We start from the raw sequence: 14,827 nt of genomic DNA, 5'->3' as shown, positions 1-14,827 counted from the left end.
GGCGCTCGGCGCGGCGCTGCGTAATCAATATTCATGCACCGCGACACCGCCTCCTGAGAGAATCTGCTTTTAACCGGCGGAGCGCGCGCCCGCGCAAGCGCCTTGTGTCCTCTACGCTATTCTGGTACTCCCCCACAGGGAGGAAGGGCGGGCTTTACCCATGGTGGTAGGCGATTGGCTCTTTTGATCCACTGAAGGAGCCAGTAGCCAATGGAAAAGGAAAAAGAGTGAGAGTCAGGCCAATAGCGCGGAAGGGCCTGAGTTAGTATGACTTCACATTACGTCGGACTCCACCCATGCGTCTTTTGCGGAGTCTTTTCTTTATCCCCTTGTCCTCCATCTTGCCCCTATTCTCGTGTGGCAGTTCGTTGTTTTTCTTTCTTTCATTTTCTTTGTTTTTGTTTTGGCCTTTGGGAAGCTGTGCTGCTTTTCAGGCCTTTCCCAGAGTTTTGTCCTCATTATTGTGGCTTGCTTTGGGTATGACGTTGAACACTAAATAAAATAGTAGGTCTTTTATGTCTTTGTAAATTTGTTTTAGAGCACAAATCTTATGTCCCCTTTTGGGTTGCTTATCAGCTGCAAAAAATCACTAGACGTTGTACTGCATACGAGGAAAAGCCCTAAATTGCTGCGATGGGATACAGGAGCTGACCCAATCTAGCCCATTGATATCCTCAACCTGCTTTATAAAGATTTATCTTCCTTTAGCTCTCTCCCCTCCCCGTCCCCTTTTTCCCTCCTCTGGAGCCAACCAGTTGAACACTAGCTGGAATACGGTTATCACATGACAAAACTCTCCATTCCTCAAGACCCGGCGCAGGCATTCTCTCTCAACCTTGTATCTCAGTGCTGAGCCCCTTCCCCGTGCTTGACATTCTTACCGTTCTATCCATTATATGTTTCCCTCTTCTCAACTGATGTTAAGAAATTGAGTGGTATTTATTTTTATATCCCCAGCAGCTCAGTTCTTACTAGAACATACTAATAAAACCTAACATTTATTGAACCCTTACTATGTGTGAGGCACTAAGTGCTTTACAGTTGTAGGGGTGCCTGGGTGGCTCAGTCCTGATTAAGGGTCTGCCTTGGACTGACGTTATGATCCCAGAGTCCGGGGATCCAGCCCCACATCAGGTTCCCTGCTCAGCAGGGAGTCAGCTTCTCCCTCTCCGTCTGCCCCTCCCCCTGTTCCTGATGTAGGAAAGAGGTTATTAGGGTTAGAAGCCACAGCCAAGAGAGAATTCTTGAGATGTCTTTGGTGCAAAAAGGTGATTTTATTAAAGGACGGGGACAGGACCGGTGGGCAGAAAGAGCTGCAATAGGGTCATGAGGAGTGGCCCATCATATTCTTTCAAGTTGGGAGGGGGTTAGGGATAGTGTAAGTCTCTAAGGAATTTTGGAAGCAAGGTTTCCAGGACCTTGAGAGGGCTAGCTATTATTGGGAAAAGGTCATTTATTACCGTCTAATAAAACCGTAGTCATGAGACCCCTCGGATATATATTGGTGGGCCATATGCTTGGGGGATGATTGCCAACACGTATCTTGGAGGGTTTAGAGATAAAGGAGTTTCCAAAGGAATTCTTATACGTTAAAGTAGACTTACAGGATCCTGGGGGGATGGGGGGGATGGGGGGGCGGTCAAGCTAGGATTGCCTTTTGCCCTTAGCAAAGTATTAACTTTGAGGCAGTTGAGTCCCTAGAGGAATGTCACTCTGCCTGTTTCAAGGACTTGTCAATGGGCTGTAGGTAGTAAGAAAATTTAACAATTTTTCTTCTGCCTTTGTTTCCCACATCATTCCTGCTCACTTTCTTCTCTCAAGATAAATAAAATCTTAAAAAAAAATCAAGCATAAGTGTATTTTATTCTCCCCACAACCTTGTATATCATTATCCATAGTGTATCGATGATCCCTCAGATTGTTTTTTAAGATTTTATTTTTTTTAAAGATTTTATTTATTTGTTTGAGAGAGACAAAGATAGTGAGAAGACAGCACGGTGGGAAGGAGAGGGAGAAAGACTCCCTGATGAGCAGGGAGCCAGAGGCGGGGATTTGAGGACCCCGGGATCATGACAGGAGCCACCCAGGCACCCCATTAGGATTTTATTTTTAAGTAATCTCTACACCCAAGTGGGGCTTTAATTTACAACCCTGAGATCAAGAGAACTTACAACCCAGAGATCACAAGTTGTATCCTCTATGGACTGAGCCACCAGGTGCCCCCAAATTGTTGTTGTTGTTTTAAGATTTATTTATTTGGGGCGCCTGGGTGGCTCAGTTGGTTAAGTGTCTGCCTTAGGCTCTGGTCATGATTCCAGAGTCCTGGAATCTAGTCCTGCAGCGGGCCCCCTGTTCAGCGGGGAGCCTGCTTCTCCTCCCTCTGCCATTCACCCCCTCACTTGTGCTCTCTGGCTCTATCTCTCTGTCAAATAAATGAATGAATCTTAAAAAAAAAAAAAAAAAGATTTATTTATTTATTTTATATAGAGAGAGGACACGGAAGGGAAGAGAGGGAAGGAGGATCTCAAGGAGACTCAGTGTTGAGTGCAGGTCCTGACTTGGGGCTCAATATCTCCACCCTGAGATCAGGACCTAAGCAGAAACCAAGAGTCAGACGCTTAACTGACTATGCCACCTCGGGGTCCCTTAAGTTTATGTTTTTTTAATAATCTCTACACTCAATGTGGGGCTTAAACTCATGACCCCGAGATCAAAAGTTGCATGTTCTTATGAATGAACCAGCCAGTTTTGGGATGCAAAAGCCATGAAAACAGTGACTTGCCCATTTTGTTCCCTGTTTATGAAATGCACTTTCTGGAACATAAGCACTCAATTTTTGAATGAATATGGTGCATGAATATATACAGACTTGAAATAAGTAGTAAGAGTTCTTTTCTTGTCTATGGGAGAAATAGCTGGATTAGTGTCCTGAGTTTAGACTCCCAAGATTTCTAAAAAATTAGCAGCTAGACATGGGAGAATTTACTGTTTTGAAGTTTTCTGACTTATTTCTTACGGGAAGAGGCATTGAAATATAGTAGTTGTACATAGGAGTTCTGAAGCCAAATATCTGGGTTCAAAACTCAGCTTCAGCACCTTCCAGATGTGATGGTTTGTACAAGTTTCTTAACAACTGTAAACTTGTTTCAGCACTGTAAAATGTGCCAGGAACAGTATTCATAGGATTGTTGTGAAGTTTAAATTAGATCATAGTTTTAAGATCTTTGCCTTGTACCAGGAACAAAATAAGCAATCATTATATGGTAGCTATTATTACTATTTTTTCCCATGGGTATTTATTTATTTATTTTTATTTTCTTAAAGATTTTATTTATTCAGCTGACAGAGAGACAGCGAGAGAAGGAACACAAGCAGGGGGAGCTGGAGAGGGAGAAGCAGGCTACCCGCTGAGCAGGGAGCCCAATGCGGGACACAATCCCAGGACCCTGGGATCATGACCTGAGCCGAAGGCAGAGGCTCAATGACTGAGCCACCCAGGTGCCCAGCTATTATTACTCTTAATGAGTCTTTTGTTTATACAGAAATCTAGATGCTATTATATAACTGGCTGGAACTAAATTGAGATTATGAGCTAAACCAGAGTGCACAGAAATGGGAAAGGTTTTTTTCCTTGGGGGAAACTTACATTTCTGGAGGTGACAGAAATAACTGTAATATTTATAACCAAGGTTCTCAACCCTGACTGTTCATAGAACCATCTGGAGAGCAAGTGCTAAAGCAGTATAAAAATCTAAATCAGGATTAGGGGTGGGAGTACAGAGCCCATATCAATTTTTTTATTTTAAAGTAAGCTTTATGCCCACTGTGGACCCCAAAATCAAGAGCTGCAAGCCAACCAAGCATCCCAATATCAATTTTATTTATTTATTATTGTTTAAAAATTTATTTTAAAAAGTGTACTTATTTAAGGGCACCTGGGTGACTTAGTCGATTAAGCATCTGCCTTCAGCTTAGGTCCAAACCTCAGGGTCCTGGGATCCAGCTTCTCCCTCTCCCTCTGCTTCCCCTCCCCACCCCTGCTCGTGCTCTCTCTCTCTTCTCTCAAATAAATAGGTAAACCTAAAAAAATCTTTAAAAAAAAGATTTTATTTATTTATTTGAGAGGGAGAGTAAGCAAGAGAGAGCATGAGCAGGGGGAAGAGGAGAGGGAGAGGGAGAAGCGGACTCCCCGCCGAGCAGGGAGCCCGAGGTGGGGCTCGATCCCAGGACCCTGGGGTTATGACCTGAGCCAGAGGCAGACGCCTAACCGACTGAGCCACCCAGGTGCCCTAAAACCTTTTTTTTTTAACTTCTATATTATTTTTTATTATTTTTGAGTATTTTATTTAAGTAATCTCTACACCCAAAGTGGGGCCAAAACTCACCACTCTGAGATCAAGAGTTGCAAGCTCTTCTGACTGAACCAGCCAGGTGCCCCTATTTTATTATTATTTTTTTTAATAATCTCTACACCCATCCTGGGGCTGGAACTCAGGATCCTGAGATCAAGAGTCATTCTCCTCTGACTAAGCCAGCCAGGCACCCCTATCAATTATTTTTCTAAAAGTTCTTTAGGGGCACCTGGGTGGCTCAGTCGGTTGAGCATCTGTCTTGCCTTGGGCTCAGGTGGTGACCCCAGGGTCCTGGGATCAAGGCCCAAATTGAGCCCACATCGGGCTCCCTGATTAGTGGGGAGCCTATTCTCTACCTCTGCCTCTCCCCCAGCTTGGGCTCTCTCTGTTACTCTCTCTTTCTCTTAAATAAAATCTTTAAAACAAATAAAAGCTCTTTAGGTTATTCTGGGGCGCCTGGGTGGCGCAGTCGGTTAAGCGACTGCCTTCGGCTCAGGTCATGATCCTGGAGTCCCAGGATCGAGTCCCGCATCGGGCTCCCTGCTCAGCCGGGAGTCGGCTTCTCCCTCTGACCCTCCTGCCTCTCCAGCTCTCTCTCTCTCATTCTCTCTCTCAAATAAATAAATAAAATCTTTTTTAAAAATTAAAAAGTAAAAGCTCTTTAGGTTATTCTAATGTTTAGCCAGGGTTGAGAACCACTGGCTTTTGAAGGAGACATATTTTTCTATGATTGGCCTCAGAGAAGGCGTTAAGGATCTGGACGAGGGGTAGGTAAATTATAGCTAAATCAGGCATTTTAAAGGATTCTACAAATTTCAAAGAATATGTAAGAGAGACCATATGTAGACTACAAAGCCTGAACTATTATCTGGCTCTTTATAGGAAAGTTTGCATATATCTAGACTCAAAGTGGTCAGTCACTTCTTCTGAAGAAAAATCAGGCCTGATCCTTGTTTGCCAGGGACTTTAGCACCTCTGGATTTACTGAGATTTTTTGGTTGTGGTGATAATGTTGTTTTAGTAAAACCAAATGATCAGGGCTGACATTTGACAAGTGAAAGCTGGGAAGAACAATCATTTAAATAAACACGTATTTTCAAATATATTTAGTTATACCTGGTGTGCAGTGGGCAATGTCTTTACTTGGTATTTTGATGTTAACTTCAGAAGTTGACCTTCCTGAATGCATTTTACTATTTTGTAAGGATTTTATTTGTTTATTTAGAGAGAGAACATGTGCATGAGTAGGGGGAGGGGCAGAGGGACAGGGAGAGAGAACCTCAGACTTGCACTGAGCAGGGAGCCCGACACGGGGCACAATCCCATGACCCTGAGATCATGACCCAAGCTGAAATCAAGAGTCGGATGCTCAACCGACTGGGTGAGCCACCCCGGGGGCCCCATTCCTGAATTCATTTTAAAGCTCTAGGTTTTGGAACTTAAAGAGGCCACCTACAGAAGTGAACTGTCTCCAGAATTCCCAGCTTTAGTAGGGTAGATTGAAGCTTTGTGTGCGTTATCTAAATTTTATATTCAGTCTCACCCCCAAGTAGGTGCATTTTGATCAATTCTGATGACCCCCCCCAAGTTAGCATCAGATTCTATGGGTATTTTTTTTAATTTTATTTTTTATTTTTTTAAAACTTTTATTAACATACAATGTCCTTTGTGTTTTGTAACAATTTTTTAAAAGATTTTATGTACTCACTTATTTGAGAGAGAGAATGAGATAGAGAGAGAGAGCATGAGAGTGGGGAGGGTCAGAAGGAGAATCAGACTCCCCGCTGAGCAGGGAGCCCGATGCGGAACTCGATCCAGGGACTCCAGGATCATGACCTGAGCCAAAAGCAGTCGCCTAACCAACTGAGCCACCCAGGCGCCCTGGGTATTTTTTTTTTTTAAGATTTTATTTATTTGACAGAGAGAGACACAGCGAGAGAGGGAACACAAGTAGGGGGAGTGGGAGAGGGAGAAGCAGGCCTCCTGAGGAGCAGGGAGCCCGATGTAGGGCTCCATCCCAGGACCCTGGGATCATGACCTGAGCCGAAGGCAGACGCTTAACAACTGAGCCACAGGTTCTATGGGTTTAAGGCCTCATTTCCCCCACAGGACTGCCCTTACTTCAGAAGCCAGCTCTAAGTGAGTGAGGTTCCCCAGGACACTCATGCTTTTGACTGGCTATAAAATTGGGGGTTCCCACAACCTCAAGTTTGATAATTCTCTTAGAACCACTCAGAGGACTCAGGAAAGCACCACACTTAGGATTACACTTTTATTATAAACATAGGTTGAAGTCTGGGAGGGAGCACAGAGCTTGCATGCATGCTGCCTGCCTGCCCTTCTGTGGAGTTAGGGCATGTCACCCTTCCAGCACAACAAAGTGTTCTCCAACTGGGAACCTCTGTTCAGCCTTGGTGTAGTTTTTACAGGGACTTCATTATATAGGTATGATTGACTAAATCATTGCCCAGTGTGACTGTAATTGAACTTAATCTCCAGTCTCTGTCCTCCCAGAAGGTTGGGCTGGACGAAAGTTCCAACCCTGTAATCACCGTCACAGGATTAGTCCTCTTGGAAACTGGCCCTATTCTGAATGGTCCTCCACTAGTCACCTGATTAGCCTAACAGAGACAGAATTCTATCACCCAGGAAATTCCAAGGGTTTTTGAAGCTCTCTGCTAGGAATCAGGGACAAAGATCATGTGTGTGTGTGTGTGTGTGTGTGTGTGTGTGTGTCTACATATACATATACATATGTCTCTTCATCCAGCATGGGGCTCAAACTTATGACCCCAACCAAGGTCAAGTTGCATGCTCTACTGAACCAGCAGCCAGGGGCCCCGATATATTATTATACATTATTTGATCTTGCATGTTTTATAGAAGTGACTTCATTTAACCACAAAACCTCATTTACTGGAATACCTACTTTTGGTTTATACAGACTGGCATGGGTCATTTGAACAATAAATTGGTCTTTTGATGGTGGAATTCCGTGCAAATGTGGAAAGGTATGTTCTTGTGGCTTGGGGTTAATGAGTTACTTATTACACTAAGGTCTCAATTTGTGAAAAAACAGTAATACAGGACTATCAGTTTCTAGATACAGACAAAATTGGAAAGAACTGTGAAGATTAAAGGACACTTTAGAACTTTCTGTTATACTGTGTTCTAGTAGAAAACAATGTACCAGGTTGAGGTAAATTGGGTAAATTCTGTTACCTAGCATGTGATAGACTTTTCATTTGTTGACTAACTAAATAGAAATCCCATTTATTTATTTCTATTTTAAAAAGATTTTATTTATTTGACAGAGAGAGACACAGCGAGAGAAGGAACACAGCAGGGGGAGTAGGAGAGGGAGAAGCAGGCTCCCCGCTGAGCAGGGAGCCCGATGTGGGGCTCGATCCCAGGACCCTGGGATCATGACCTGAGCCGAAGGCAGATGCTTAATGACTGAGCCACCCAGGCGCCCCTAGAAATCCCATTTATATTTACATTCCCCTCTGTGAGAGAAATGTTGGTATCAGGCACACCAGAACAGGCTGGCAACTAAAAGGTGGCTGAAGAGTAGAATCTATGGGGATGGGCAGTCTATGGTTTCTATAAGCTTCCAGATCTTGTATCCGGTTTTTAAGCTTGTGTTTTTTGTTTTTTTTTTAAGATTTTATTTGACAGAGAGAGACACAGGGAGAGAGGGAACATAAGCAGGAGGAGCTGGAGAGGGAGAAGCAGGCTTCCTGCCGAGCAGGGAGCCTGATGCGGGGCTCGATCCCAGGACCCTGGGATCATGACCTGAGCTGAAGGCAGATGCTTAACGACTGAGCCACCCAGGCGCCCCTAAGCTTGTGTTTTTCTTTACCCCTAAGTGCTCAGTGGAGATGTAGGAGACAACACAGCATGGACTTTGGGAGGGAATCGGAATGCGGAGAGAAAAACCAGTAGCGAGCTGGTGAGAGCCAACCCTTAGGACTCTCAAGCGTGGCAGCAAGGACAACTGGCCGCAGTGGCAACGCACTGTGGACACTGCACGAGATGGCTTGTAGAACACATTAGCTTTCTTGGCAGGTCACAAAAATCAGTGATAAACCTGGCAAGAACGGTCAAGATGAAACTCGTGTGTCATAAATTCTATTATTCACAGAAACGATGCCATTTTAGTCACAGGCTGGTAAGGTAGGGACCTTATCAGTTATATCTTGTTAAATTAAAAACTATTAAGTTTTCCTCTAAGAGTCACCCTTTATTTATTTAGTTTTAGGTAGGCTCCACACCCAGCGTGGAGCCCAACACAGGGCTTGAACTCGAAACCCTGAGATCAAGATCAAGAGTTGGACTCTTCACCGACTGCGCCACTGAGGCACCCCTAATGGTAGCTAAGTACTAAAAAAGGAGGGAGCTCTTTTTTTTTTTTTAGTGGACTGCTTCATGAATTTCCGTGTCATCCTTGAGCAGGCGCCATGCTAATCTACTCTGTATTGTTCCAATTTTTAGTTATGTGCTGCCGAAGTGACCACAGGAGGGAGTTCTTTTAATAACACTTTGCAATCAGAAAATTTTGGGGTGGAAAATAACAATGCTATTATGGACTATTAAAATACCACATGGTCCGGAACAACAAAAATGCAGACCCGAAGTGGAGACAGAAGTTTAGTGAAAGAATTTCCACTTTCTGCTCTGGTTGGGACCAGAGTGAAGAAGGCAGAAGAAAATGGACGGCAGAGCTGGGTTGGCTCCAGCACGGATTAGGTCTTGAACCAAAATACTGACAACAGGAAAAACTGGTCAGGGTCCTGTGAACTGGCACCATGGAAACCCCTGCTCTGATGAGGAACACAAGTGGGTAAGTTGCTGGAACAGGGCCAGTCTCAAGTTACGTTATGTTCTCCAAAATGGCTCAAAGAGGATTTGATATTTTTCAGACTATAGGTTATGATCCATTAGTCGCTCATGAAAACATCAGGGTACATGGTGAGTGAGGATATATATTCTGTGAGATCTTTCTCTTGGTTTTATATGTGTATATTTGGTTATATACGTGTATTTCTTGCTACAGCTGGAAGCTACAGGTTTATAGAGCTCTTGCAGGACAAGGCCTTTCCCAGTCCCTCATTACATCAAACGCTTCGTATTAATCATGGCAGAGCTAAAATGAAAGAAGAACCATACATCTCAGTATCTACCAGTAAATGGTACCACAGTGAAGCTCACATTGTTATTAAAATAGATAATGTAAATATGGTATTGGCAGTATAAAAAGTAAAGGCTATGGAAAACTCTCAAGAGAGGTCAAAGGGCATACAAACAAATAATATACAGATCATTTCCTTAAAAGATAAATTTTAATATACAGAATAAAATCCAAGATTTCGTTTTTCACCTTCCCCCAAATTTGTGGGCACGAATACTTCTGAATCTGACCAGGAAAGTTTATATTTTGGTCCAATACATTATTACACAAGTAGTATGATCAAGTCCGGCTTATCATAAATCATAACAGTTAACAGAATTTACTTTCAAAATTGGTTATTCTTATAGATAAAATTTCCAATTTTTTTCTTAGCTAAGAGTTTACTCAACTTTAGCCTCAGAACCAGATTCAAAATAAGGTATCTTCTCTGACAGCTGGTCATCTTTAGGTTTAATCTAGGCAAATTATTTAATACTTTATTGAAGATCATACAAAAACTCCACAATAAATAATGAAAAGAGTATGCAAAATCATTAGCCTCTGTTTGCAATACAGAAAATACATGTCAGTTCTGGACCAAAATAATTCCATTGAAATACAAAAAGTGATACGGAAGAATGGAAGGATTTGCAGTGACTGCTTCTGGTGGTTAGCTACAACCAACCAACCAACCACCATTGGCTATTTTGGAAAGTGAGGGTGGGCTTTAATTTGCAGATAAAGAATGTCTTCGGTAGTTTAAAAAAATAGAAACTCTAAAAAGGCTTGTGAATCATATACAAAAGCAGCTGTTTGAGACCAAGGTTGAAAACCAGAAATTGTGTGTTAGCACCGCCAGCAAGCACAGGTTCTGTGACTCATCTGCCCTCCTCTTTTGCGCAGAATGCAGACTTGATGTTGTATACATCATTTACAGGTATGAAAACTGTCCAGGAATACAGGGTTCCTGTAGGGTAAAGTCTTAAGCCCTAAGAGGCACCAAGCGGCTACAAAGGCTAGGCAACCGTTCGGATCACAAGTTCCGCCGATATAATAAATCCCGTGTTGCCTTATCAACTTTTTGCTGGTAGTCCTCCAATTTATCAAGTATTTTCTGGGATAGCTGTAGGAGAAAAGAAGGGAATCATTACAGAACAGGTCAAGGACTAAAAAACAAAACAAAACAAAACAAACCCTGAAGTTTTTATTAAGCACTGTGACTTCACTAACCAGCCTCCCCCTGATAAAGATGTTCGCCACTCTGCCTCGTTTACTCAGTTCAGTACAGGAGTCTGCTGTGACTACTGATTAAATCAGACTTCTCTGTTACATGCAGTATCCCAATCCTGTCACCTACATGCAAATCACACCAGTATTTTTTTTTATTTAAATTCAATTAGCCACCATATAGAACATCATTAGTTTCAGAGGTAGAGGTCAGTGATTCATCAGTGGCCTATCAAACTCAGTGCTCGTCACATCACATGCCCTCCTGCGTGCCCATCCCCCAGCGACCTCATCCCCCCACCCCAGTAATGCTTCTCAGAACCAGAGAGGCTACATCTGGCTTAACTAATCATTTTGTAAAGGGACTGGGCCAGCATGGTAAGGGCAACAAATGGCTTCTGCTCTCCCTTTAATCCTTGAGAACCGAAGAGGAAGCTTTAGGAGTAAGTGCTGGTGCAAGGGTTTGTAAAAGATGGGTGCCTCATGAGAGGACTGACTTACAGCAATGTTATGACTATTGGCACTGTTCTCTCCCAGAGCCTGGAGAAGCTGGTCAATAGAAGAGTACGGGAGCCACACCATCGGAGCTGTTGCCGACAGTGGAAACTGAAACGGAAAATACCTATTTGAAGAAAATCTCAAAAGTAGACCATTTCTTCTGGGCAATTAGCTTCACAGGTTTGAATCACATAAAATTCTTATTTCTTTTTTACAATAAGAAATTGCACATACACACACACAGACACACATTTGTGCCACTCCCACCCCCTTGCTTCTCTTTTCAACTGGGAAACTTGTCCTTTTCTCAGTTAAATCAAATGTATTATCTATCCATCCATCCATCCATATGTATTTTTAAATTCATGTCAGCTCTTATCTTGAAGGAGCCCTAAGGCCTATTAAGGAAAAATGCACTCAAACTCTAAATTGTCAATGAATGAGACTATTTGCAGTCTGAAATTTAATTCAGATTATCTGGAAAAAAAGTTTAGAAAGGGAAAGCTCACCTTTCAAAGTTCTCAATACTTTCCTGAGAGCTTAAGAGCTTTGCTTTGAACTTAACTAGACCTAGATTTTAGACCTGGCTCTTCTCTTTACCATCTGTGTGAACTTTGGCAACTTACTTAACCTCTGAGCCTCTGTTTCTTCATGGGTTAAAACAAAGGGTTAAAACAATCTCTCAGAGTTGGCTGTAAGGACTAAATGAGAAAACAGTTGCAGAGACCCAGCACAGTCTTTGGCACACAGAAAAGAACATTTTGTTTGAAATTACCTCACTCCTCCAAATACTAACTAAAGCTACATTCTTTGATGGAGAAAAATGAAATGTATTCCCGTTTTATAAACAAGAAGCTGGAGACTCCTACAGTGCCAGTTCCTGATTGTGGAGAAAACCCAGTCGTATAACTACAAAGAGTAAAGGTTAAATCCACTGTCCTATAGTTCAATCTACTTTCACATCCTGACTTTATTAGGGTAATAATACAGAATTAAAAAGGAACATGCATACATGCCTACCTCAATTCCAAAGTATTGATGTCCTTTCCCCAGTACAGCATCTACATATTCTGAAACCAAATCCACAGCTTCTTCTAAAAGGTCATAGTTTAAGTACAAACGGAGCAACTCAGCAGCATCAACCTTCTGTAAAGAGTCAGAGATTACGAACATCTACCTAGGCAATGACCAAAGGATGCCGAGTGTCTAATTCCCTGGCATGAATACTTCTCAGTGTAAGTAAATGAGCATCTGGGTTCCCTTATCTTGGGTTAAGGGCTGGATTCCTCAGAGCCCAGTCATGTCTGGGTACCTTGTGAGACTTTATCTTGTTAAGTGGCCTATCTATCTATCTATCTATCTAGTTATTTATCTATTTACTTATTTATTTGTATGTTTTGAATTATTTTAAAATAGATTTTATTTGTCAGAGAGAGAGAAAGAGAGAGAAAAAGCACAAGCAGTGTGAGTGGCAGGCAGAGGGAGAAGCAAGCTCCCTGCTGAGCAAGGAGCCTGACTCGGGACTCGATCCCAGGACCGTGGGATCATGACCTGAGCCGAAGGCAGACGATTAACCGACTGAGCCACCCAGGCATCCCAGACACATTTTATTTAATACTTTTCTACAGTTTCAACATACCTTCTCAGAAATGCTGAACACTAGAGAGCAATATATTCACATTAATTTTCAGAAATATAGGAATGACAAATGCAAAAGAAGTTAAAAGAATTATCAACTTTAAATACCTGAGTTAAATTTGTTTGACTCAGAGTGAAACAAAAGTGATTACAACCTCAGTTTGGAAGGTCTCTACTAATTAGGAAATTATGCTTTCTATATTCTGATTTGACCACAGTCCTAACTTTCACTATCTTAACTGCTTTTTCTACTTTCTAACCTAAACAAAAAATAACGCCCCCCCAAAACAGACCAACTTTCCTGATTTTAAGCTTTACATTCTCTCTTTCTCTATTCCACCCAATGTATTTCAGATATAGTTTTCAAACCTAAGCATTCATCGTATCAAATTAGAAGCTTGGTAAAATATAGATCCCAGATTTTAGCTCCAGGTTAATTTGATTGTGTAAGTGTGGAAGGGTGGAATGGGGTTCAGGAATCTGTATTTGAAGAAGCCCGCTACCCAAATAAATTCTGATGCAGGCAGTCCAAAAACCCAATTTTGACAAAAACTTAAACCGTTTTGTAGTTTTGAAAACTACTCACTTCTGTGAATTTTTTGAGTAATAAACAGTAAATACTGTGTCACACGTATAGTCATTGTTCTAAATATATACTCATTGTTCAGTGAGAAAACAAGCAGGCATTAACTGAATCACTAACCCGCAGAACTTTAATTCTAAACACCCAGTACTTCATATGGAATTAAAGTTAAGCTGTTCTTAGTGTTTTTAACTAAGATTGAGACACTGCCCAAAGCATATGTCAGTATATTTCCATAAATTATCACCTTTTCTTTTTAATCATCTCATGAAGTTTATCCATAATGGTAAAGATCAGCTTCTTACTCTATATAAGTTAAGATACCACTTACCTTGTAACTGTTTATAAGCCAATTAGGCAGAGGCACTCCGTGAGACAAGAGCTTGTTGATTACACAGTGGTGATATAAGTTATTCTGGACTTTGTACCTTTCCAGGTAAGTTGATAATAGTCGCCATGCTTCATCTGTAGCACTTGAAAAAAGCAGAAAGGACTAATGAGTTCTAGATTCATAACAGATATTTACAGCACCATTCAAAGCATGTATTTACAAGGAAAAAGAATCTTTAGAAGCTCACAATTGAATTGATAATATAACTAAATGGCAACTAATATTAGGGTCAGTGTGGTTTAGGGGTAGTACTAGAAACGAAATGACATGGATTCTATTTCTCTCCCACTAAGCACATCTTTACTTGACTACACAATTCGATTAACTTCTTTGTTCCAGATCTCTCAAACAAGGAAACTGGCTCAGATCACTGTTTCCAAACCCAATCAAGCATTAGAATCATGTAGAAGTTCTGATTTAGAAGACAAGGGTGATATATCTGTATTTTAGTAGTGATACTGGTGTGCTAACTTAGGGATTGAAAACTAATGTCAGAGCATTTTCAAACTGTAAAATGTTCCAATTCTAAAGTGCTGAGCTGTGCAACAGAAACTGTAACTTCGATTCAAGGAAGGGAAGTTTCCTGAAGGTCAGGGTTAGAGAAGGATTTTAAAGAGGCTGAAGTGCATTCAGTAGACACTAACTGAGTGCACGAGGGAAGAATTTGGAGGGTAAGCCCTTTTGGGGCGGATGAGCACTAGGGCTGTACCTAGACTCCTTAGTGGTGATGACCGATGAGAGCTGATTGGCTGCTAGCCAGGACCAGGCTTCTGCTTGCGCCGCCTCGCCTCCTAACTGCAACTTGATGCATCTGCAATGAAACAGTTCCACACATGGTAAACTAATTTGTGAAAAAGAACCACATTGTTTTCTTACTAAAATCAGAGATGAGATAACTTTAGCGCTAGTCTGCCACTGAATTCACTACTGGGGTGTTGGCTTTTCCTCACAGCCACACAACTGCATGA

General features: G+C 41.9%; 1 protein-coding gene and 1 non-coding gene across 2 annotated transcripts in view; both read right to left on the bottom strand.

Moving 5' to 3' along the window:
- Nucleotides 1–8,762: 8,762 nt before the first annotated feature.
- Nucleotides 8,763–8,869, bottom strand: LOC114215447 (U6 spliceosomal RNA). Its single transcript, XR_003610567.1, has one exon. It is a non-coding gene; the product is annotated as a U6 spliceosomal RNA (small nuclear RNA).
- An 806-nt stretch (nucleotides 8,870–9,675) lies between these two features.
- Nucleotides 9,676–14,827, bottom strand: part of NUP160 (nucleoporin 160) — a 44,313-nt gene continuing 39,161 nt past the window's right edge. Inside the window, exons 32-36 of the mRNA XM_088017587.1 lie at nucleotides 14,569–14,670; nucleotides 13,800–13,941; nucleotides 12,268–12,393; nucleotides 11,251–11,355; nucleotides 9,676–10,645 (exon numbers count right to left, since the gene is read on the bottom strand). Of these exons, the coding sequence (XP_087873713.1) occupies nucleotides 10,556–10,645; nucleotides 11,251–11,355; nucleotides 12,268–12,393; nucleotides 13,800–13,941; nucleotides 14,569–14,670 (565 nt within the window). The 3' untranslated portion in view covers nucleotides 9,676–10,555. The remainder of the gene's footprint in view (nucleotides 10,646–11,250; nucleotides 11,356–12,267; nucleotides 12,394–13,799; nucleotides 13,942–14,568; nucleotides 14,671–14,827) is intronic.

The sequence above is a fragment of the Eumetopias jubatus genome, unplaced genomic scaffold (assembly GCF_037043125.1).
Source record: "Eumetopias jubatus isolate StellerSeaLion01/CBP00866 unplaced genomic scaffold, mEumJub1_p1.0 scaffold_13, whole genome shotgun sequence".
NCBI lineage: Eukaryota > Metazoa > Chordata > Mammalia > Carnivora > Otariidae > Eumetopias > Eumetopias jubatus.
This window is presented reverse-complemented; position numbering and strand designations above follow the sequence as displayed.